Source organism: Triticum urartu, chromosome 3A (genome assembly GCF_056163025.1).
Source record: "Triticum urartu cultivar PI428250 chromosome 3A, HENAU_Tu73, whole genome shotgun sequence".
NCBI lineage: Eukaryota > Viridiplantae > Streptophyta > Magnoliopsida > Poales > Poaceae > Triticum > Triticum urartu.
The window spans coordinates 549,590,720-549,616,887 of NC_141875.1; the positions used below are offsets into that span (position 1 = coordinate 549,590,720).

The 26,168-nt window shown below is 47.8% G+C and overlaps 3 protein-coding genes across 3 annotated transcripts; 1 reads left to right on the forward strand and 2 right to left on the reverse strand.

Moving 5' to 3' along the window:
- Positions 1-17,647: 17,647 nt before the first annotated feature.
- FH (frataxin-like protein) lies at positions 17,648-20,693 on the forward strand. The gene is made up of 5 exons (XM_048706412.2): positions 17,648-17,996; positions 19,458-19,530; positions 19,646-19,693; positions 19,800-19,894; positions 20,310-20,693. The coding sequence occupies exons 1-5, from the start codon at positions 17,749-17,751 to the stop codon at positions 20,437-20,439; spliced, it is 594 nt and encodes a 197-aa protein (XP_048562369.1). The 5' UTR covers positions 17,648-17,748; the 3' UTR covers positions 20,440-20,693.
- A 108-nt stretch (positions 20,694-20,801) lies between these two features.
- On the reverse strand, positions 20,802-21,486 carry LOC125543159 (calcium-binding protein PBP1-like). Its single transcript, XM_087547689.1, has one exon. It carries the CDS (start codon positions 21,188-21,190, stop codon positions 20,855-20,857), a length of 336 nt encoding a protein of 111 aa, XP_087403815.1. The 5' UTR covers positions 21,191-21,486; the 3' UTR covers positions 20,802-20,854.
- Positions 21,487-22,887: 1,401 nt separating this feature from the next.
- Positions 22,888-25,856, reverse strand: LOC125543157 (2-oxoglutarate-dependent dioxygenase 19). The gene is made up of 4 exons (XM_048706411.2): positions 25,343-25,856; positions 24,602-24,840; positions 24,184-24,511; positions 22,888-24,063 (listed from the first exon to the last, which is right to left on the reverse strand). Exons 1-4 carry the CDS (start codon positions 25,529-25,531, stop codon positions 23,740-23,742), a joined length of 1,080 nt encoding a protein of 359 aa, XP_048562368.1. The 5' UTR covers positions 25,532-25,856; the 3' UTR covers positions 22,888-23,739.
- Between the last annotated feature and the right edge of the window lie 312 nt (positions 25,857-26,168).

Sequence of the window (26,168 nt, forward strand, 5' to 3'; positions counted from 1 at the left end):
TACGCTGACCGTACGTGTGTTGAACGCGGAGGTGCCGTCCGTTTGGCGCTAGGATCTCCGGTGATTTGGATCACGTCGAGTACACCTTCCTCATCCCCGTTCTTTGAATGCTTCCGCGCGTGATCTACAAAGGTATGTAGATGCAATCCGATCACTCGTTGCTAGATGAACTCCTAGATGGATCTTGGTGAAACCGTAGGAATTTTTTTGTTTTCTGCAACGTTCCCCAACAGTGGCATCATGAGCTAGGTCTATGCGTAGTTCTCTTGCACGAGTAGAACACAATTTGTTGTGGGCGTTGATGTTGTCAACTTTCTTGCCGCTACTAGTCTTATCTTGCTTCAACGATATTGTGGGATGAAGCGGCCCGGACCAACCTTACACGTACGCTTACGTGAGACCGGTTCCACCGACTAACATGCACAAGTTGCATAAGGTGGCTGGCGGGTGTCTGTCTCTCCCACTTTAGTTGGAGCGGATTCGATGAAAAGGGTCCTTATGAAGGGTAAATAGAAGTTGACAAATCACGTTGTGGTTTTGGCATAGGTAAGAAACGTTCTTGCTAGAAACCTATAGCAGCCACGTAAAACTTGCAACAACAGTTAGAGGACGTCTAACTTGTTTTTGCAGCAAGTGCTTTGTGATATGATATGGCCAAAGTTGTGATGAATGATGAATGATCTATATGTGATGTATGAGATGTTCATGCTATTGTAATAGGAATCACGACTTGCATGTCGATGAGTATGACAACCGGCAGGAGCCATAGGAGTTGTCTTTATTTTTGTATGACCTGCGTGTCATTGAGAAACGCCATGTAAATTACTTTACTTTATTGCTAAACGCGTTAGCCATAGTAGTAGAAGTAATAGTTGGCGAGCAACTTCATGGAGACATGATGATGGAGATCATGGTGTCATGCCGGTGACAAGATGATCATGGAGCCCCAAGATGGAGATCAAAGGAGCTATGTGATATTGGCCATATCATGTCACTATTAATATTTGATTGCATGAGATGTTTATCATGTTTTTGCATCTTGTTTACTTAGAACGACGGTAGTAAATAAGATGATCCCTCATAATAATTTCAAGAAAGTGTTCCCCCTAACTGTGCACCGTTGTGACAGTTCGTTGTTTCGAAGCACCACGTGATGATCGGGTGTGATAGATTCTAACATTCACATACAACGGGTGTAAGACAGATTTACACATGCAAACACTTAGGTTGACTTGACGAGCCTAGCATGTACAGACATGGCCTCGGAACACAGAAGACCAAAAGGTGGAGCATGAGTCGTATAGAAGATACGATCAACATGAAGATGTTCACCGACGTTGGCTAGCCCGTCTCACGTGATGATCGGACACGGCCTAGTTAACTCGGATCATGTTATACTTAGATTACAGGAGGGATGTTTATCTAAGTGGGAGTTCATTGAATAATTTGATTAGATGAACTTAATTATCATGAACTTAGTCTAAAATCTTTACAATATGTCTTGTAGATCAAATGGCCAATGTAGTCCTCAACTTCAACGTGTTCCTAGAGAAAACCAAGCTGAAAGACGATGGCAGTAACTACACGGACTGGGTCCGGAACCTGAGGATCATCCTCATAGCTGCCAAGAAAGATTATGTCCTACAAGCACCGCTAGGTGATGCACCTGTTGTCCTTGCAGAACAAGACGTTATGAACGCTTGGCAGGCACGTACCGATGACTACTCCCTCGTTCAGTGTGGCATGCTTTACAGCTTAGAGCCGGGGCTCCAAAAGCGTTTTGAGAGACACGGAGCATATGAGATGTTCGAAGAGCTGAAAATGGTTTTCCAAGCTCATGCCCGGGTCGAGAGATATGAAGTCTCCGACAAATTCTTCAGCTGTAAGATGGAGGAAAATAGTTCTGTCAGTGAGCACATACTCACAATGTCTGGGTTACATAACCGCTTGACTCAGCTGGGAGTTAATCTCCCGGATGACGCGGTCATTGACAGAATCCTTCAGTCGCTTCCACCGAGCTACAAGAGCTTTGTGATGAGCTTCAATATGCAGGGGATGGAAAAGATCATTCCTGAAGTATTTGCAATGCTGAAATCAGCAGAGGTAGAAGTCAAAAAGGAACATCAAGTGTTGATGGTGAATAAAACCACTAAGTTCAAGAAGGGCAAGGGTAAGAAAGCCTTCAAGAAGGACGGCAAGGGAGTTGCCACGCCCGGCAAGCAAGCTGCCGGGAAGAAGCCAAAGAATGGACCCAAGCCCGAGACTGAGTGCTTTTATTGCAAGGAGAGTGGTCACTGGAAGCGGAACTGCCCTAAATACTTAGCGGACAAGAAGGCCGGCAAAACGAAAGGTATATGTGATATACATGTAATTGATGTGTACCTTACCAGTACTCGTAGTAGCTCCTGGGTATTTGATACCGGTGCAGTTGCTCACATTTGTAACTCAAAGCAGGAGCTGTGGAATAAGCGGAGACTGGCGAAGGATGAGGTGACGATGCGCGTCGGGAATGGTTCCAAGGTCGATGTGATCGCCGTCGGCACGCTGCCTCTTCATTTACCTACGGGATTAGTTTTAAACCTCAATAATTGTTATTTAGTACCAGCTTTGAGCATGAACATTGTATCAGGATCTCGTTTAATACGAGATGGCTACTCATTTAAATCCGAGAATAATGGTTGTTCTATTTATATGAGAGATATGTTTTATGGTCATGCTCCGATGGTGAATGGTTTATTTCTAATGAATCTCGAGCGTAATGCTACACATATTCATAGTGTGAATACCAAAAGATGTAAGATTGATAATGATAGTCCCACATACTTGTGGCACTGCCGCCTTGGTCACATAGGTGTCAAACGCATGAAGAAGCTCCATGCTGATGGACTTTTAGAGTCTCTTGATTACGAATCATTTGACACGTGCGAACCATGCCTCATGGGTAAAAATGACCAAGACTCCGTTCTCAGGTACAATGGAGCGAGCAACCAACTTATTGGAAATCATACATACTGATGTGTGCGGTCCAATGAGTGTTGAGGCTCGCGGTGGCTATCGTTATGTTCTCACCCTCACTGATGACTTGAGTAGATATGGGTATGTCTACTTAATGAAACACAAGTCTGAGACCTTTGAAAAGTTCAAGGAATTTCAGAGTGAGGTTGAGAATCAACGTGACAGAAAAATCAAGTTCCTACAATCAGATCGTGGAGGAGAATACTTGAGTCACGAGTTTGGCACACACTTAAGAAAATGTGGAATAGTTTCACAGCTCACGCCGCCTGGAACACCTCAGCGTAATGGTGTGTCCGAACGTCGTAATCGCACTCTATTAGATATGGTGCGATCTATGATGTCTCTTGCCGATTTACCGCTATCTTTTTGGGGCTATGCTTTAGAGACTGCCGCATTCACTTTAAATAGGGCTCCGTCGAAAACCGTTGAGACGACACCGTTTGAATTATGGTTTGGGAAGAAACCTAAGCTGTCGTTTCTAAAAGTTTGGGGATGCGATGCTTATGTCAAGAAACTTCAACCTGAAAAGCTCGAACCCAAGTCGGAAAAATGCATCTTCATAGGATACCCTAAAGAAACTATTGGGTATACCTTCTACCTCAGATCCGAGGGCAAGATCTTTGTTGCCAAGAATGGGTCCTTTCTAGAGAAAGAGTTTCTCTCGAAAGAAGTAAGTGGGAGGAAAGTAGAACTTGATGAAGTATTACCTCTTGAACCGGAAAATGGCGCAACTCAAGAAAATGTTCCTGAGGTGCCTGCACCGACTAGAGAGGAAGTTAATGATGATGATCAAGATACTTCTGATCAAGCTCCTACTGAAATTCAAAGGTCCACAAGGACACGTTCCGCACCAGAGTGGTACGGCAACCCTGTCTTGGAAATCATGTTGTTAGACAACGGTGAACCTTTGAACTATGAAGAAGCAATGGCGGGCCCGGATTCCGACAAATGGCTGGAAGCCATGAAATCCGAGATAGGATCCATGTATGAAAACGAAGTATGGACTTTGACTGACTTGCCCGTAGAGCGGCGAGCCATAGAAAATAAATGGATCTTTAAGAAGAAGACAGACGCGGATGGTAATGTGACCATCTATAAAGCTCGGCTTGTTGCTAAGGGTTATCGACAAGTTCAAGGGGTTGACTACGATGAGACTTTCTCACCGGTAGCGAAGCTAAAGTCCGTCCGAATCATGTTAGCGATTGCCGCATTCTATGATTATGAAATATGGCAAATGGACGTCAAAACGGCATTCCTTAATGGTTTCCTTAAGGAAGAATTGTATATGATGCAGCCGGAAGGTTTTGTCGATCCTAAGAATGCTGACAAGGTGTGCAAGCTCCAACGCTCGATTTATGGGCTGGTGCAAGCATCTCGGAGTTGGAACATTCGCTTTGATGAGATGATCAAAGCGTTTGGGTTTACGCAGACTTATGGAGAAGCCTGTGTTTACAAGAAAGTGAGTGGGAGCTCTGTAGCATTTCTCATATTATATGTAGATGACATACTTTTGATGGGAAATGATATAGAACTCTTGGACAGCATAAAGGCCTACTTGAATAAGAGTTTTTCAATGAAGGACCTTGGAGAAGCTGCTTATATATTAGGCATCAAGATCTACAGAGATAGATCAAGACGCCTCATAGGTCTTTCACAAAGCACATACCTTGATAAGATATTGAAGAAGTTCAATATGGATCAGTCTAAGAAGGGGTTCTTGCCTGTGTTACAAGGTGTGAAATTGAGCTCAGCTCAATGTCCGACCACGGCAGAAGATATAGAAGAGATGAGTGTCATCCCCTATGCCTCAGCCATAGGTTCTATTATGTATGCCATGCTGTGTACCAGACTTGATGTAAACCTTGCCGTAAGTTTGGTAGGAAGGTACCAAAGTAATCCCGGCAAGGAACACTGGACAACGGTCAAGAATATCCTGAAGTACCTGAAAAGGACTAAGGAAATGTTTCTCGTTTATGGAGGTGACGAATAGCTCGTCGTAAAGGGTTACGTCGACGCTAGCTTCGACACAGATCTGGATGACTCTAAGTCACAAACCGGATACATGTATATTTTGAATGGTGGGGCAGTAAGCTGGTGCAGTTGCAAGCAGAGCGTCGTGGCGGGATCTACATGTGAAGCGGAGTACATGGCAGCCTCGGAGGCAGCGCATGAAGCAATTTGGGTGAAGGAGTTCATCACCGACCTAGGAGTCATACCCAATGCGTCGGGGCCGATCAAGCTCTTCTATGACAACACTGGAGCTATTGCACTTGCCAAGGAGCCCAGGTCTCACAAGAAGACAAGGCACATCAAGCGTCGCTTCAACTCCATTCGTGAAAATGTTCAAGATGGAGACATAGATATTTGTAAAGTACACACAGACCTGAATGTAGCAGATCCGTTGACTAAACCTCTCCCTAGAGCAAAACATGATCAACAGCAGAATTCCATGGGTGTTCGATTCATCACAATGTAACTAGATTATTGACTCTAGTGCAAGTGGGAGACTGTTGGAAATATGCCCTAGAGGTAATAATAAAAGCATTATTATTATATTTCCTTATTCATTATAATTGTCTTTATTCATGCTATAATTGTGTTATCCGGAAATCGTAATACATGTGTGTATAATAGACACCAACATGTCCCTAGTAAGCCTCTAGTTGACTAGCTCGTTGATCAACAGATAGTCATGGTTTCCTGACTATGGACATTGGATGTCATTGATAACGAGATCACATCATTAGGAGAATGATGTGATGGACAAGACCCAATCCTAAACATAGCACAAGATCGTATAGTTCGTTTGCTAGAGTTTTCCAATGTCAAGTATCTTTTCCTTAGACCATGAGATCGTGTAACTCCCGGATACCATAGGAGTGCTTTGGGTGTACCAAACGTCACAACGTAACTGGGTGACTATAAAGGTATACTACGGGTATCTCCGAAAGTGTCTGTTGGGTTGACATGGATCAAGACTGGGATTTGTCACTCCGTATGACGGAGAGGTATCACTGGGCCCACTCGGTAATGCATCATCATAATGAGCTCAAAGTGACCAAGTGTCTGGTCACGGGATCATGCATTACTGTACGAGTAAAGTGACTTGCCGTAACGAGATTAAACGAGGTATTGGGATACCGACGATCGAATCTCGGGCAAGTAACATACCGATTGACGAAGGGAATTGTATACGGGGTTGCTTGAATCCTCGACATCGTGGTTCATCCGATGAGATCATCGAGGAGCATGTGGGAGCCAACATGGGTATCCAGATCCCGCTGTTGGTTATTGACCGGAGAGTCGTCTCGGTCATGTCTACATGTCTCCCGAACCCGTAGGGTCTACACACTTAAGGTTCGGTGACGCTAGGGTTGTAGGGATATGTATATGCAGTAACCCGGATATTGTTCGGAGTCCCAGATGAGATCCCGGACATCACGAGGAGTTCCGGAATGGTCCGGAGGTAAAGAATTATATATAGGAAGTGCTATTCTGGGCATCGGGACAAGTTTCGGGGTCACCGGTATTGTACCGGGACCACCGGAAGGGTCCCGGGGGTCCACTGGGTGGGGCCACCTGTCCCGGGGGGCCACATGGGCTGTAGGGGGTGCGCCTTGGCCTACATGGGCCAAGGGCACCAGCCCCAAAAGGCCCATGCGCCTAGGGTTTCAAGGAGGGAAGAGTCCCAAAAGGGGAAGGCACCCCTAGGTGCCTTGGGGGGGAGGGACTCCTCCCTTGGCCGCCCCCCCCCTAGGAGATTGGATCTCCTAGGGACGGCGCCCCCCCTTGGCCCCCCTATATATAGTGGGGGAGATGGAGGACTTCTTACCTTTTGCCTTTGGTGCCTCCCTCTCCCTCTCCAACACCTCCTCCTCCTCCATAGTGCTTGGCGAAGCCCTGCCGGAGTACTGCAGCTCCACCACCACGCCGTCGTGCTAGTGTTGGAGCCATCTTCCTCAACCTCTCCTTCCCCCTTGCTGGATCAAGAAGAAGGAGACGTTACGCTGACCGTACGTGTGTTGAATGCGGAGGTGCCGTCCGTTTGGCGCTAGGATCTCCGGTGATTTGGATCACGTCGAGTACGCCTTCCTCATCCCCGTTCTTTGAACGCTTCCGCGCGTGATCTACAAAGGTATGTAGATGCAATCCGATCACTCATTGCTAGATGAACTCCTAGATGGATCTTGGTGAAACCGTAGGAAATTTTTTGTTTTCTGCAACGTTCCCCAACAAACCCAGTGGTGTTTGTGCTCGTTGTGGGAGTCCTGGATTAGGGGTTCTCCAGATAGCCGGACTATCTTCATTGGCCGGACTGTTAGACTATGAAGATACAAGATTGAAGACTTCGTCTCGTGTCCGGATGGGACTCTACTTGGCGTGGAAGGCAAGCTAGGCAATACGTATATGGATATCTCCTCCTTTGTAACCGACCTTGTGTAACCCTAACCCTCTCCGGTGTCTATATAAACCGGAGGGTTTTAGTCCGTAGGACAATAATCACAACATACAATCATACCATAGGCTAGCCTGTAGGGTTTAGCCTCTCTGATCTCGTGGTAGATCTACTCTTGTAACACCCATATCTTCAATATTAATCAAGCAGGACGTAGGGTTTTACCTCCATCAAGAGGGCCCGAACCTGGGTAAAACTTCGTGTCCCTTGCCTCCTGTTACCATACGGCCTAGACACACAGTTCGGGACCCCCTACCCGAGATCCGCCGATTTTGACACCGACATTGGTGCTTTCATTGAGAGTCCTCTGTGTCGTCGCCGTTAGGCTTGATGGCTCCTACTATCATCGGTAGCAATGCGGTCCAGGGTGAGACTTTTCTCCCCAGATAGATCTTCGTATTTGGCGGCTTTACACTGCGGGCTAATTCGCTTGGCCATCTGGAGCAGATTGAAAGCTACGCCCCTGGCCATCAAGTCAGATTTGGAAGTTTGAACTACACGGCCGACATCCGCGGAGACTTGATCTTCGACGGATTCGAGCCACAGCCGGGCGCGCCGCACTGTCTCGATGGCCATGACCTAGCTCTGCCACCGGACGGTACTCCAGAGGCTGCGCCCACACCAGCTCCGACCCTTAGTTCGGAGCCAACTGCACCAATCGAGGACGGGTGGCTAGACACCGCCTCAGGGGCTGCAGTCTCGACGGTGATCGAGCCAAACACCAGCATAATCCTCTGCGCAACCCGTGACTCCAAGGTGCCGGACTCTCTTCCGGACCCAGAATCATCCGCGCCCCCGCCAATCGAATCCGATTGGGCGCCGATCATGGAATTTACCGCCACAGATATCTTTCAGCACTCGCCCTTCGGCGACATCCTGAATTCACTAAGGTCTCTCTCTTTGTCAGGAGAGCACTGGCCGGATTATGGCCAACAGGATTGGGATGCGGACGACGAAGAAATTCGACGCCCACCCACCATCCACTTTGTAGCCACTGTCGAGGATTTAACCGACATGCTCGACCTCGACTCCGCAGACATCGACGGTATGGACAACGATGCGGGAGGCGAAGATGAACCACCGCCCACAGGGCGCCGGACGTCCACTTCATCATATGACGTATATATGGTGGACACACCAAAAGAAAACAACGATGAGGAACGGAAGGACGCACCGAAGGCTTGTTCCCTCGAGAAGCAGTCAAAGCCTCGCCAGAAATAACGACCACACAGACCCAGCATTGGAGCAGGGCGAATCACTGCCAGACCACGGCAATACGGAAAATCAAACCGAACAAAACAATTCTGTCAAAGATAATAGTCCGGACGACACAACGCCGGACAGCCACCCGGAGCAGCAGAATGCCCGTCAAAGGCTTGTTGCCACCGCGAGGAGCCTAAAAAAGCAGAAGCAAAGGCTCAAGGCTGCGCATGACACACTCCAAATCAGATGGAGTAAAGTACCCAACACAACAGCGAAGTACGGCGACAATCGCCCCACAAAGAGCTACCCAAAGCGGAAATTGCTACCTGAATTCGATGAGGAGGCCTCAGACCCCTCACAACCAAAAATCAAAAAGGCCACCTGGCCGGATAGACGACCTCACGGCCAACAGCAATCGGCAAACAACGCCACTCACAAGTCAATACGCGACCCACGTGAGGGCTCGCACCAAAAGGACGGCGCAACCAGATCCATCTATGGACCACGCAAGCGCGCCCAAGCTTACAATGTAACACAACAAACATCCGAACAATGCGGTACACCCAGATACAGGGGTGCATCACACCCCCTATGTTTCACCAATGAGGTGATGGACCATAAATTTCCAGAGGGATTCAAACCCGTGAACATAGAGGCATACGATGGAACAACAGACCCTGGGGTTTGGATTGAGGACTATATCCTCCATATACATATGGCTCGAGGAGATGATCTCCATGCCATCAAGTACTTACCCCTCAAGCTCAAAGGGCCAGCCCGCCACTGGCTTAAAGGCCTCCCCGAAAACTCCATTGGAAGTTGGGAAGAGCTTGAAGACGCTTTTCGGGCAAATTTCCAAGGAACTTATGTCCGGCCTCCGGACGCGGATGATTTGAGCCATATAACTCAACAGCCCGGAGAGTCAGCCCGAAAACTTTGGAACAGGTTTCTTACTAAAAAGAACCAAATTGTCGACTGTCCGGACGCCGAAGCATTGGCAGCTTTTAAACATAGCGTCCGTGACGAATGGCTCACCAAACACCTCGGCCAAGAAAAGCCGAGAACGATGGCAGGATTAACAAGCCTCATGACCCGCTTTTGCGCGGGTGAGGACAGCTGGCTAGCCAGATGCAGCACCAGCGACCCCAGTACATCTGAAGTTAGAGATGGAAACGGGAAATCACGGCGCAACAGCAATAACAAACGCCGAAACAAAGGAGACAACACGAAGAGCACGACAGTAAACGCCGGATTCAAAAGCTCTCGGCCAGGTCAGAAGCCGCCCTCTAAAGGCGCCAGAGACGAACTGTCCAGCCTGAATAAAATTCTGGACCAAATATGTCAGGTCCATAGCACCCCTGGCAAACCAGCCAATCATACCCACAGAGAATGTTGGGTATTCAAGCAGTCCGGCAAGCTGAACACCGTACACAAGGGGGAGGATACACCAAGCGAAGATGAGAATGAGCCTCTCAAGGGAGACGCTGGGGAACAAAAGAAATTTCCACCAGAAGTCAAAACAGTAAACGTGCTACACGTGATCAATGGAAAAAACAAAACGGCACTCCCAGCAAAATACACCCGAAGGCCTATCACCGCGGAGTCCTGCCACTGGTCGTCTCAACCGATCATTTTCGACCATCGTGATTACTCAGCAAGTATCCGGCGTGCAGGATGGGTTGCCCTGGTATTAGACCCAATAATTGACGGATACCGCCTCGCACGAATCTTGATGGACGGTGGCAGTAGTCTAAACCTGATATACCAGGATACAATCCGCAAAATGGGGATAGACCCAACAAAAATTCACCATAGCAATATTACCTTTAAAGGAGTAACGCCAGGCCCAGGGGCTCGTTGCACGGGCTCCCTGCTACTAAACGTTATATTCGGCTCCCCCGATAACTTCCGTAGCGAACATCTAACCTTCCACATCGCTCCGTTCCAAAGTGGCTATCAAGCACTACTTGGACGCGAAGCTTTTGCTCGCTTTAATGCAACAACACACTACTCTTTCCTCACACTCAAGATGCCCGGTCCACGTGGCATCATTACAGTGAACGGAAATATTAAGCGATTTCTGCGCGCCGAAGAGCGTGCGGCTGCCTTAACAGCCGCACACTAAAAACAGCCTCACCAACTAATTAACAGGTCCCCTATTACAATACAAGGGGCTCAACGGGCGCAGACAAGTGGCAATTCTTACTCACCTTGAATTATACATGATTTATTTAAAATACTATCTTTCTGCACGACAGCTTTTTTACCTAAGCTCCTCTCTTTTACAGATAATCATCGTGCTACACCCATCCAGGATACGACACAACGGAGACACAGGCGCAGATGTGCAGCAGGGACCCGCTCCAAGGGTTCTTTTTATATTAAGACCCTGCGTAAACCTTTTTTACTGTCTCTTGTTGATACATATCCACCGAATTCTAAACACAATTGAGAAGGATGCTGACGTCTTGGCATGTGGCCACGTCAGAATAACGCACGTACCTGGACACAAGGGGCTTCTTACAAGCGGCACTATTTCGGCCCAGTTTATACCATAAAGACCGAATACCTTAGGGAGTGTTCGGCGTCGCGAGTTCGGCCTTATATGCATCAGCTCCGAATCATTGTCTTTGGTCAAATGTTGGGTTTGCCCGGCTCCTGTGTTTTGGTGCCTTACGTTCCGCTTTGCCGGCTAAGGTAGCACCAGGAGAACTACTGCGATTGTGCCCTGATTCATCCGGACGAGCGCCTCAGTAGAGAAAGCCGAAAACTGACTGTCATGATATAGCGTGAGACTGGTCAACCACTCGATGACCTATCGGAATGTTAGAATTCCTCCGCCTTAACGAAGGGCCGTTTTCTGGCCAGGCGTATGTGCACCCGCGACCGGGAGAGTGCGGAGCCACCAGGGGCTATCTAGTAGCCCCACTGTCAAACTCCTATGGCTAAGTGAAAGTGTTCAAGCATTATAGTCCGGTTGCCTCGCTCGCTGCGCTATCACCTCCTTATCAGGACCAAGACGTTGGGTTAAGTGTGAACACGCGTTTTTTGCGAGCACCTCTGCATTATATGCGTGGGGGTTGAAGCCGACGGCTGCAATCTTTCAGGTTATACACATGTATACATAAACGGCCGCACAGGAGGCATCATACTACTTTCAGGCAAAAGTATAAACACAGCCTTATAAAAACTTCATAAAAGCATTATGTTTACAATGAGAATACATATCACTCAAACATAATATTTTTCGAGCACTGGGCCTCTATCAAACGAGCACCCTCGAGAACTTCCTCGAAATAGTGTTCGGCAGCCACACGGCCTATGGCCGAACCCTGCGCCGCAATAGTGGTAGCGTCCATCTCCGCCCAGTATGCTTTAACATGGGCAAGGGCCATCCGCGAGCCTTCTATGCACGCCGACCTCTTCATCGCATTAATGCGCGGCACCGCATCAAGGAGCTGCTGCACTAAGCTGAAATAGTTGTTCGGCTTAGGCCCTTCCGGTCATAATTGATCCACAACAGACCTCATGGCGAGTCCGGACAACCTATTCAGTTCGGCCCATTCGGCTAGCTGGTCAGTCAATGAAAGCGGATGCTCTGGAACGTGTAATTGCGTCCAGAACAGCTTGTCCACTTCACGATCTGTCTGACCTTGGAAGTACTTGGCCACATCGGCAGCGCTCGCCGCCAAATCCATATACGCATCTGCCAAGCTCCACAGCCGATCCAGAGGGGCATACCGTGGATCTCCGAACTTCCTCCGTAACATGAAGGGTTTTCCAGCCGCAATATCCCTGGCTTCCCGCAGCTCCTCCTTTTTCGCTCTCGTAGCAGAACGGGTGTCTTTGTCTGCCGCCACGGCCTTCTCAAGGTCCGTTGCCTTTGCTTGGTTCTCTTTCTCAAGGACCCGGCAACGGTCGGCAGTGTCTTTCAATTCTACGGCCATCTTGGCCATCTTCTCTTGGCTCTTGCAATGTGCGGCCTTATCGGCTTTCAACTCTTCGGCCGCCTTCAAAGCAGCCGCATTACTACTCCTCGCTTGTTCCTTGGCTCGGGCAAGTTCCGTCCGCAAGGCTTCCACGGTGGCAGCCCCATCTGCAGTCACAACATATTAAAGATAATGGCATTATGCCGCTCTTACTATGTGGCGTTCACCGGATAATAACACTTACCCTGTGCCTCGTCAAGCCTCTTGTTAGCAAGCTCATTGTCGGCGTCTGCCGCATCCAGTTGCCGTTTTAATTGGGCAAACTCCCTAGTCCGGCTAGCCATAGGAGCTCCCACCACCTACACATAAAAGCAGATTGGTTATTGCCTGGGAATTTGATCCTCTGTTCGCCGCCGTTCTCGACGACAACCAGAGTCTCAAGGGCTACTATAACATGTGCAGTACTATCACATATTATCTCACATACCTCAAAGCCTGTCAATAGACTCATAAAGGCTCCATGTAATCCGCTTTCAGCGGACGAGATTCTCTCCATCACCGTACCCATCAGCGTAAGGTGCTCTTCTGAGATGGCCGCTCGCCCCACCAACTCCCTCAGAACGTCCGACCGCACACTAGACGGTGTCGGATTCTTTCGTATGCTTTCTTCGGGAGCCGGACACTGGGGACTTCTGGGGTCTACAGGACTATCTTCTGGCCTCACCGGATTCGGAGAGGCCCTCCGCGACGACACTTCGGGGTCGCCCGCTTCTGGAGCAGAGGAGTCCGAGGGAGGCGTTTCACTCTCCATCATCTCCGGAAGAAGATCCCCCGAAGACGAGCTCATTTGAGAGGGGCTGAGGCCCGAACTGCAAGATATATGCGGTGGTTGTTTTCTCAGAGGAAAAAGATAGCATACTCTTACTATTAAAATATTTTGGATCACTTACGACTCGTTGGAGGGCAGATCCCCTCACGGACTTTGTGCGGCAAAATCACCCCCTGAGGCAGGACCTTCTATGGGAGACTTCTTCTCCCGTTTGGAGGCTTCGGCTTCCGGATCCTCGGAAGCAGTCCTTTTCCTCCCCTGGTCGTCCTCCTTCGTGGAAACGCTCGTTCCCTCGGTCGGAGCGGGTAGCGATGGAGGCCCGCGTTCACCCGTATTATCCCCCTCGGTATCTTCCTTCAAGGGTTCCGAGCAAGGTGCGACCTCGAGCATCTTCTCCAATACCGGATTTTCCAAACCCTCAGGGAGGGGGGCCAAACACCGAATCATCTTCGCCTTCGTTAGCCAGTCCTGGTCAAAAAGTGAACTCTCAAAAATAACCTCGAATAAAAGACAGTGTGTTCGGCTAGAGGATTTCTTACTTGTTCAACGACGCGATTACTGCTCAGGCCCGCGTCCTCGGTGATATCCGGACACTCCACTTGAGGTCCGAAGAATGACTTGTACATCTCCTCATGCGTCAGGTCGAGGAAACTTTGAATGGCACATGGTCCCTCTGGGTTGAACTCCCACAAGCGCAGGGGCCGGCGTTTGCAAGGCTGGACTTGACGAACCAGCATAACTTGTATTACCGCAACCAAATTAAAATCTCCCTCGAAGAGATCTCTGATGCGGCTTTGCAGTATAGGCACGTCCTTGGCTGGACCCCAGCTCAGGCCCCTGCTAATCCATGACATCAGTTGTGGTGGGGGGCCCGGGCAGAAAGCGGGGGCAGCCGCCCACTTGGCACTTCTGGGAGCCGTGACGTAGAACCACTCCCGTTGCCATAATTCGGATACCTCTAGAAAGGAACCTTTCGGCCATGGAGCTCCTGCCATCTTGCTTATTGATGCACCTCCACACGCTGCATGCTGCCCCTTGATCACCTTCAGTTGTACTTCAAAGGTCTTGAGCCACAGGCCGAAGTGAGGGGTCACACGGAGGAAGGCCTCACACACGACAATAAATGTCGTGATGTGGAGAAAGGAGTCCGGAGCTAGGTCGTGGAAATCTAGCCCGTAATAGAACATCAAGCCCCTGACGAAGGGATCCAGAGTGAGGCCTAGACCTCGGAGGAAGTGGGAGACGAACACAACATTCTCGTTGGGTTTGGGAGTAGGGACGACCTGCCCTCGGGCAGGCAGCCGATGCGAAACCTCGGCGGTCAGGTATCTGGCCTCCTTCAACTTCTTAATGTCCTCTTCTGTCACGGAGGAGGGCATCCATCGGCCTTGAAGGCTGGATTCGGACATGATTGAAGATCCGGAGCACCTAACCTGGGCTTTGGGTGTTAGAACTCAAGGCGAGGGAAGGGTTTGGTTGAGCACGAGAGGGAAAAAGCGAAAACCTTGTCCCCTTATAAAGAGGGTGAATATCAAGCGTCCTCTCCATAGCCATTTTGGACTTAGCTATAATCTAGGAGTCCTAGACACGGTTGGGTTACCCACGGACCGCATTAATGAGAATCCCGTAATCAGGGGAACACGATCTCCGCTTTGGCAAGACGTGTCAGGAAACCGCCTCGCGTTATGTGTGGACCTGGTTAAGAGAAACGGTTCGAATAATCATCGGGCCATGACGTAACATCATATTGACAAAACAAGCTAGCGGATTAGATCTGTGAAAGCATTATTCTCTCTATGGTGGAATGTGGAACTTATTTTGCAGGGTCGGACACTATCCTCGTATTCAACTTCTTCTGTAATGTATTCGGAGAAGGAACCCGCCTTGCAATGCCGAAGACAACTGCGCCGGACTCATCGTCATTGAAGCCTGGTTCAGGGGCTACTGTGGGAGTCCTGGATTAGGGGGTCTCCGGACAGCCGGACTATCTCCATTGGTCGGACTGTTAGACTATGAAGATATAAGATTGAAGACTTCGTCTCGTGTCCGGATGGGACTCTACTTGGCGTGGAAGGAAAGCTAGGCAATACGTATATGGATATCTCCTCCTTTGTAACCGACCTTGTGTAACCCTAACCCTCTCCGATGTCTATATAAACCGGAGGGTTTTAGTCCGTAGGACAATAATCACAACATACAATCATACCATAGGCTAGCTTCTAGGGTTTAGCCTCTCTGATCTCGTGGTAGATCTACTCTTATAACACCCATATCTTCAATATTAATCAAGCAGGACATAGGGTTTTACCTCCATCAAGAGGGCCCGAACCTGGGTAAAACTTCGTGTCCCTTGCCTCCTGTTACCATCCGGCCTAGACGCACAGTTCGGGACCCCCTACCCGAGATCCGCCGGTTTTGACACCGACACTCGTCTTCCTGATTATCCCACCACAAGCGGCAGATCATTTGGCTAATACTTTCACACAGGGACTTGGTCAAATCAAAACAAGACATGGCATAGGCTGGGATAGCCTGGGCAACGGTTTTAATCAATATTTCCTTCCCCTTTTTGGACAAGAGCTTAAATTTATAGCCCTGCAGCAGCTCCCAAATCCTACCCCGGAGATACTCGAAGCAAATGCGTCGTGACTTGCCAACATAAGAAGGTAGTCCCAAGTACTTCCCATGTTGTCCCTCATTCTGTAGACCAAGCAAGTAGAGTAACTTTTGTTTCCTCTGATGGGACGTATTCTTACTGAAAAGCACCGCAGACTTATCACGATTAATGGTTTGGCCTGACCCCCTCTCATATACCCCAAGGATTTCATTCACTGCCACACTTTCTTCAGTAGCCTCCATAAGCACCAAGGAATCATCCGCAAAAAGCAAGTGTGTGACTGAAGGTGCATCCGGTGCCACCCTAATACCACTTATCGAACCCACTGCCTCGGCATGATTTAGCAGGGCGGAGAGGCCCTCGACACATATAAAAAATAGGTACGGTGATATTGGGTCTCCCTGCCTCAGACCACAACCCGGAATTACCATGTCAGTACATGAGCCATTAATTTTGAAACTGAAACGAACAAAGGGGAAGTACTTGGGACTACCTTCTTATGTTGGCAAGTCACGACGCATTTGCTTCAAGTATCTCCGAGATAGGATTTGTGAGCTGCTGCAGGGCTACAAAATTAAGCTCTTGTCCAAAAAGGGGAAGGAAATATTGATTAAAACCGTTGCTCAGGCTATCCCAGCCTATGCCATGTCCTGTGTGAAAGTATTAACCAGATGATCTGCCGATTCTGGTGGGATAATCAGGAGGATGAGAAAATTGTTAAGGTGGCAGAGACACGCATCCCGTACGAATTGAGTCGGATGGTGCCACGAATTAGATGTTTTGCAACACCTATTGTGTTGCACTAAGATGTATGTTGTGCACCATCCGATGGAACTTGGATATGTCGGCTGGACGAGTGGCGGAACGCTAGGCGTGATCGACCGGCTGATTCTAATAATCATTCCCTAAATGAAAAAGTTGCAAAAGCTGAAGCATAGGGCTTGTTATGATCTTCTCCAAATCCAAACTTCACCCCCGAAGCCCCGCCCGAACGCGATAACTACAGGAAGCTGAAATCCAGGAAGCGATCGTGGGCTCTAGTTCATTTTTCTGGATCGAGGGATTCCCAGCTCCACGTTTTTCTGAATCTGGAGTTCGAGTTTTTTACGGTTGTTATGCCACTGCCAAGAAAAACGCTTTGATCACGTCCTCGCACGCACCCGCTCGCCCACATCTTCCCTTTCCCTCGTCTTATCCTCTCAAACCCTAACACCGCCATTCCCGCCGCCACGCCCGGCTGCCCCGTCGCTGGCGGGAACCCGTCCTCCGCCTATAGATCCGGCCATCCCAGGCTGATTCCCCTCGGATACCATCATCGGTGCTGCTAGCCGCGCGGGGTGCAAGGAGCTGCGACCCCATATGCCTCGGAGGAGCTTTTTTTTTTAGGGATCCCACACTTTATTAATTTTTTTGAGACAACCACACTTTATTAATTAGAAACTATGTTCATAGGGATACAAAGGGGGTCATGAGGGGGTAACCCATATGCCTCGGAGGAGCTAGCCCCTGACGCCATTGACCTGTGTGCAATTCGGCCCGGTATCTTCTGGTTTGGTGGAGTGGCTGGCCTGTTGGAGTCACAAATACGGCCCATCTTACTTCTAGATCCAACCCAAAAGCGCAGCGCCTTCGACCAGGCCGAGTTGGGACGGTCCACGACACACACACGATCTTCTCCATCGACGGCGCGCCGGCGGCGATGGCGGCGCGGAAGCTCATCTTCGGCCTCACAGCAGCAAGGCGAGCCAGTTCTCGGGCCTCTGTACTCCTCCGGGCCTCACCCCTCCTGGAAGCCTCCACTTCTGCCTCCCACGCCACCGCCGCCGCGACGAAGCCGTCAGGTGGATCGCCGTGGGCGCTGCTCTTCTCCTCTAGGGTCTTCTCGTCGACCCCTCCGGCTCAACAGTCCGCCGGAGATGTGCCCGCCCCATCCGCGGTGGACCACAAGTTTGTTTCTCCTTCTTTAAAGCTCCTTGTCGCGTTCGTATCTTCAGCGTTTGCGTTTCTATAGTTTCTGCTAATTGTAGCGTCACATCCTTCATGAGGCGCTACTCCGGCCCCGAAATAGTAGTAGTCAAATTGGCATGTCTGTGATTGCCGGCGCATGATCTGATGGGCTCTCTGCTACCTTTTTTTTTATGTTCTTGCCAACATGCTTATATCTATCAAAACGCAGAGTTCGAATTATCGAACAACATATGAAGCTCATCCATTGAAGCGTGAAATCCGAACAGGACATGTTCCATTCCAAATCTATTTACAATCCCGCCAAGTTGCCAACTCCACTGGGTTGATAAGTTAATTAATCAGCACACACCTTATAAATCCGTAGCTTGACCATGCTCCCCTCTAGCATTTGGGGAATTTTTTCGGCAAGGTGAAGCCGGATGCTCGTTATGGATGTGACAGAGAAGTTATCTGTTACAACGATACACGAGGTATGAGCTATCACCGTCATGTTGAACGTCGGTCTGTATGTCCATATATTGACGGAGCCAGTGATCCGAGTGGAGGCGGAGCTGTGCTGGGGTGCCTCACATGGCCGTGTCATTGAGCATGGGATTGAGGAAGGCATCCTTGTTCATGCTCGGCGGAGAGAACATAGCATCGAGCTTGACCATGCTGGCAATGTCATGGGCCATGTCCTTGTATGTGAGCGTCTTGATGACGAACTGACAGGGAACTGGAGGAGGCTCTGAGTCAATTAGGTGCTCAATATATGGGCAAACTACATGTGTATACGATTACGAAATAACCTCGGTCCTAAAATTTGTGTTGGACATGGGCACTGATTTCCATATCTGAGTTGGTTATATGTGTTACAGAATCTATGCCGAGAAACACGATTCATGTATGGCTAGCAAAGAGACCAAATCTAGTACATGATTCTATTCCGTTTCACGTATTGATCAGATTAAATCTTAACCATTATTTGTGACTTATTGTTAGATTAAATCTTGACCCCATGTTAATTTCACAAAATCTCCAACATAACATTTCTGTTGCTTTAATAATATAATAGATAGATAGACTTGGGCCGTGGAAAAATGAGGAAAACCATATATCTTATATCCAGGGAAGATTTTGTACAATAACTCTTGTGATTTTGTGACATTGCCTATCATTGCAGCGAACCCCAAAACAGATTCTCGAGGGCTCAAACACTACGTATTTCGTCATTACAGTTGCATGGGCTTAGCTATAGTCAGTATTTATATTTTAGAAGCGATTGTAGTGGCTGAAGTAAATAAATGTGCATGAAAATAGTGTAGTATGAAACTGTGCTAAAAAATGACTAGAGTTTAGAGCAGAAAATCCACTTCTCTTTGTGATTCATATTATCATATAGTATATGATTTGTAGTGCCACATTGTATAACTGGCTATCACATTTGTGTACATGAAACAGGTTGATAATGCCAGAGGATAAGTTCCATAAATTAGCAGATGATACAATACATGATTTGCTTGAAAAACTTGAGGTAATGGATTCCCTTGACAAGTTCTTGATATCTTAGTACTTCACAGGAAACTTCACCAATGAATACATCAGTTCATCCTCTATTTGGCTAACACTTTTCTGTGTGCCTGTTTCAGGAATATGGTGATTCTCAGCAGATGGATGGCTTCGACATAGATTACGGGGTTAGTTATAATGAAATATCATGCACTCATGTTAGTTTCACTATTTTGAACTGTTTTTGTGCATTGGATCACTGATATTGTTTTCCCCATTTCGCTGAATTTTAAGAATCAAGTTCTAACATTGAGGCTAGGCGATTTGGGGACCTATGTTGTAAACAAGCAAACGCCAAACAGACAAATCTGGCTATCTTCACCTGTGAGGTATGGTTGTCTTGTCTTATTTGCTGCTCATTTGATGTGTATACTACCTGAAATTAAGCATATTATTATCTTATTTGCCATGCTGTATAACTTTGAAGTTGGGCTTGCTATTATGTTACGCTGATACTTGCCTAGGACAGTTTACTGGCATCAGTACCTTTTCAGTTTAAGAAGAGTATATTTGTATTCTACAGCATTATTTTGATACTTATCCCATATGGGCTTTATGCTTTCTAGAATGGGTTTATATTTTCCCCAACGCTTTATTTCTTCAAAAGATCCCATTCTTAAAAGATCCTGCTCAGATGTCCAAGTGTTTGTTTAAATTTAACTGTCCATTACCCATAAGCTCGTCAATCTTGATCTGTTACATGTTGATTCTTATCTGAAAGGGGTGTCTATATCATGTCTGCAGTGGGCCTGCTAGATTTGACTGGGATGCAGCAACAGACAGTTGGATTTATAGGCGGACTGGAGTAAATCTCATGCGACTTCTAGAGAAGGAGATCGGTGAGCTCTGTGGAACTCCAGTAGACCTTTCATAAAGGGATAGGAAAATGCCACATAGCTAAGTCCAATGGGGCATACAACATTTCGAGGGAGTAAATGAGATGACGTCTTTCAGTATGTTGATCCTGCCAAGTGAACCAACAGAGTTGTTGTACTGCACATTTTTGCACCATATGCTCGTATGCGTTGCCTAATAAGAGGTCTGGTTTTCGTCGATAGCGGGACATAGGCCTGTGATACTTCATGTTATATAATCAACCGTTTGCGTGCTGTGATCTGTGTTTTATAAGCGTGTTGTCCAAAAATTGTGTGTTGTTATTTCAATAGCATGATCAGCCATACTAGTATCATGTTTCAGTAGGAAGGGAGTGCACAAGCACTGGATTGGATCTCTGTATCAGTGGCAATCAGTATGTTCTATTGTATGCAAGTAACAAATGTCAAGTTACATCAACATTCAAACATCCTATGCGACTCTTGCTCCATGAGCTCAGGGCTGAGCCTGACCATGAGAACGCAGAACTCTGTCTGATCCAGGGCGCCGTCCCCGTCCATGTCCCCCTCCCTCATCATCTCCTGGAGCTCGTCGTCCCGGAGCTCGCCGAGCCCCAGCCTGGCCGCGTTCCTCTTGAGGCTCTGGAAGGTGATCCTGCCGGCCCTGGGGTCCATGAGCAGCTGGAACCCCTTGCAGAGCTCCTGGATCAGCCCCTCCGCGCCGAGCTTCCTCGCCATCGACGGCAGGAAGTCGTCGAACTGCACCGAGGTCCTCCCCTTGTCGGCGCCCATGCCGCGCCCGATCCACGTCGACCGCGAAGAACGGAGGATCAGGGACAGCCGGCCCGGTTTGCAATGCAACAGTGGTAAATGGAGAATGAGAGGAGAATGGTGGGTGGGCGCTTAAATAAGGGGGCGGCGAGTGGTGACGGGGGAGGAAGGAGTCCATGAGGTTCTGGGAAGGAAGCAGCCTCTCCATGGATGCCAACCAAAGTACAGGCAAGGCAATTGCAGGCGTCGTGGCTGGCTTAGCTATCTGTTAGGACGTTGCTGCGTCCGGCGGTTTTCGGTTGGTTTCTGCGAAGTAGCCAGCACGTCGTACGACGGAAGGAAGGAGGCTTGGCTTGCTTCTCCGGTGCCGGATTGCTTGCAGGGGTCTCATGTGGTGATGTGTGCCTAAGTACGTTTTCTTTATGAGTCATTAAGAATTTTGGCAGAGTCAGGTCAATGTGTGTGGCTGATCATAACTACTATAAACTGAGGTGATCTCGAGGAAGGTGGCGTATTTATTTCCAATTTGTGTAGCTGTTGGACGGCATTTTGACGTGGTCATCTTAAATGACTGGCGGGAAATTTCCGTTCGGTTGATGTGTGTTCGAGTCCTACGCGCTAACGCCGTCGCTCGTCGGTTGTGATCACACTTGATGATTTGCGATGATGATTAAAGAGAATTTTACTGGCCTGGGTTTCGGATTCCGGTGTGTTTTGATGCAGCACCGATACTATTCACCTGATTATTTCTTGGTGGAGCTATATATAGTAGGTGACAGGAAGCATCGTAGACATGGGAGGGCTTCTTCTTTTGGGAAGATAACTTTGTAACTTTGTAAGCAACGAGCCGACCCGAGTCCTGAGACGGCCGAAGCACATACTCGAAGAATAGCACAGAGACACATAAAGCAGCATTCTCGACGAACCTGGACTACTGTTAAGCCGAAGACAAAGAGAGACAACAACGATCAACAGAACACAGCTAAATCTTCTCCAACCAGAAGCTTAAATCCTCCTTTAGTTGATTCACGGCCTGGATGATATGATTGGAATAATGAAGTTGCTAAACAGACGATATAGACTGTCCACTTTCTTCCTCTTCTTTTGATCAGGTTTCATTAATCACAACCAACACGTACAACAAAGTTCCCAAATGCAAAGGGTTGCTTCCTTAAAGGAAAACATTTTGCCATTTTTACCATAATACTTTCCTATTGCTTGCTACTACTTGCATTCGCCCAAACATCTTATATTTAGGAATGGAGGTAGTACAAACTACTGCTTTACAGATGCTGAGGTGCTAAGTATGTTGAGGGGTTTTGACTTGTTTTATTTACCCATATGTACAGACCAAACGAAATCATTTCGGTCATTTAGGTCCGGTCTTCTGTTTTCCGATAACAATTTCAGGTGCTGTTTTGGCAAAATCTAAATAAATACTCCCTCCGTTCCTAAATATTTGTCTTTCTAGAGATTTCAAATGGTTACCACATACAGATGTATATAGACATATTTTAGAGTGTAGATTCACTTATTTTGCTCTGAATGTAGTCACTTGTTGAAATCTCTAAAAAGACAAATATTTAGGAACGGAGGGAGTATAACCAGGGTAGATCAGGGGAGAAAATGAGTGCCCAACCCTTGCTTAGACTCATAGTCAATTATGAGCAGCACACTTAACTGTCAATTGTCAATTTGTCATGCACAATGTTCACAGCTGCAAAAGGGAGACCAATTTTGACAAAAATATCATGGTCCTCAATACCAACTTGTTTCGAATCCTACCTAGGGTCCAGCACATCACTGCAAAACCCGAGTAAACAATTCTATCCTTAGCACTTGTTTCGAATCGCACATCACTGCAAAACCCGAGAGAACAATTCTATCCTTAGCACTTGTTCCATCTCACCAATCCCACATGAATTTAGATGCTTCCTTTCACGCTTGTCTCTGTAAAATGCTCCTAAGTTAATAAAATCTTTATGTTAAAACACACACACATGAATTTAGATGTACAAACTAGTCTTTGATCCCAGCAATCGCCTCTTTCAAGCTGACCCACACAAAGGCAGCCATGAGCGATGAAACATGATGCTGTCTTCGTTTTCAAAAACACGACATAAGAAACAATTCTTGCTGCATGGTCCTTCACGTTCAGAAATCTGCTCTGCATATTTGCATTCAACCTTGAACCATTAATCACATGCATACCTTGATTTTCAAAAGGAAATTTTGCTTTCCACAAACTAGCACCAACAAAGGTTAAGCTATGCCAGTGAATAATATCCCTAAAGCTCTGCTGACTGTACATAGATATAGTAGATTATTGTCCACTGACCAACCCACTCTATCACATTCATCTCTCAGAACCACTGAGCCCAAGGCTTCACCAAATCTGACCATGCGATCATTCTTCCTAATCCATATTAACTTGGATCATTACTGCTAGCGCTTGTCCCAACGGAGAATAGTAGAATGTCTAATCAGTCTATCAACTACTAGGAACCGAAGAGGAGGGAGTACTACGACATGGAATGCACTGATTATATAAGACATAAAGGTTCAGCATATCAACTTGTAGGACTGTAACCTGAAGAATCAGCCTCTGTTGAATTGTTAGTTCTGCTCTCACATGTCAATATGTCACCCTGCACACGAACGATGTCCAGTGCTGCTTTTGTGTTCATCTTGCTGCTCTGCTGGTGCTCCATGTAGTCCCTGTACCTGATTCCCCGGAACTTCATGCCCTGGGGGTCATTCTGTGCTAACTCCAGGACTGGCTCTACGACAGCATCTAGGCACGGCCCGACCAGGCTCACGAACGACATCCTCATCTGCCCACCGTGGACCAGTGCGCGATGGAGCACGGCCTTGTACCTTCCATTGCTCACAATCTGCACCCACAGTACATAGGACATGCGTGTGTATCATTAAGATAAAGTACAGGTACTAAGAGCTTCTGTTTTAATAACCATTTATTGTCAAGTTAAGAACACTGTAAATCATTCGTATACCTCCAACTGATCGCCAGTGAGAATGAACAGTGAGCCTGGAAGGGGCTTTGCGGTGACCCACTGGCCGTTGTGCTTGACTTGGAGACCATCCACGCCATTTTGGAAGAGCATAGTGAGAAGGCCGTGGTCAGAGTGGGCTGAAATTCCCATAACCCCATCGGAGCCAGCATATGGCGGGTAATTGTTCCCGACAAGGATCTGGAAGCAGGACTCAAGGTTTAGGACTTCAGAAATGCGGCCACGATCAAGTCCCAGGCTCTCGGAGACCACCTTCGCAAGCTCCAGCAACAGCTGCCTCGTTCGAGCAGAGTACTCCACAGCAATATCTCTAACAATGACAGTGCAGTCAATATAGCTTTTGCAACATCCAAACAATAACGTGAAAGTAAATATGGTGTTAATTAGCAGTTTGTGCTACCTCAGCCTTGCAGGCTTTGCAGGGCAGTGAAACTCTGGGTGAGCAACCATCTTCACATAGTCCCTCCGACATATGGCATCGTCGACGTCAGAGTAGAAGAGACCTGTTCCAATACGTACAGGATCCTTTGGGCCAGCAGCAATGTATTCTGCCTTCTCATCCCTCGGTAAGCTGTATAGTTCCTTACACGCCTCCATCACTTCTTCTTGGAGCGCCTCAGGCACCCCATGATTAATCACCTTCATGCCAGATCAGAAAAATAAAAGCAATTAGTGGCGCCTCTAGCGAATTGTTTCCTTGTACTACCTCTATCCAGGTTTATTAATCCCCTTTGTATTTTGGGTCAAATTTTGACCATAAATTTAACTAACAAAATAACCCCTCCGTTCCTAAATATAAGTCTTTTAAGAGACTTCACTATAAACTACGTACGGAGCAAAATGAGTGAATCTATGCTTTAAAAGGCGTCTATATACATCCGAATGTAGTCTCTATAGTGAAATCTCTAAAAAGCCTTATATTAAGAAACTGAGGAAGTATATGTTTTATGTAGCAAATACCGTTGTAATTTTCTTCCAAATATGAATTCATATACCTTATATTTTGCTAATCAAATACAGTATGTATATGGTAAAAAAATTGAACAAAATATGAGCGGGAATAATAATCCCAGACGAAGGGAGCATGCAACATTGGGACAAGAATCGAATATTCTGATGTTCGTCGGTGGCAGTGCCGTACCATGAAGAAGCCCCAGTGTTCGCAGGCCTGGCCGAGCTCGTGTGTCGCCTGAGATCGTTCCTCGGCGTTGCCGTTGAGGAGGACGCCGAGGTCGATGACGGGGATGCCGTCCCCACCGCATGCTCCAGCACAGTCACCGTGATCCCCCTTTGGATGGTTAGGGCAATGGCGATGAGACGGCGTCGGCATGTTGTGCGGTGGGGAAAAGGGGAGGGTTCGAGACGACCTGCCGCGGAGGTACAGGTGGATGGCTCGTGTTCCCTCCGCCCACGACAAAGACAGTCGTACACGACGCGACGGGGCGGCGTCTAGGAATCCGGCGACGAGGCGCGGACCACGCGCGAGGGTTCGCTGTCGCCGCCGACCGCGGTGTGGAAGGCGACGAGCTCGACCACGGAGCCCCCTTTGAGGGAGGAATGGAGGAGGCAGAAGCGAGCGGCGAGCTCGGCGAGAGGCGCAAACGGGCGGCAGGGTCGTCAGATCGGGGAGATTTTGAGGAACTGAGGAAGTGAAGGGGGATTTTGCCACGAGTTTTTCCTTCTAGACAAGAGATTTTTGGCTTTTTTTTTTAAAACGCCTATAATTTTAGAAGAACAGGAAGGCCTCTCTCCGGTTCCATTAACCAGAATGAAACCATACAGCAGTTTGTTTGGTAGAAAGCTACTGAAAAAGTTCATCAGTTCAGAACTAAAACAGATAAATTACAGCCCTGCTCGAACGGGAGCCAAAGGACAAAACGAACGCACACTAAAGGCAAAAACAGCACCTGTCAACCAGTGATCACACCACACAACCCGCTCGCTCCCCTTCTCTTGAGTGGTGGCGC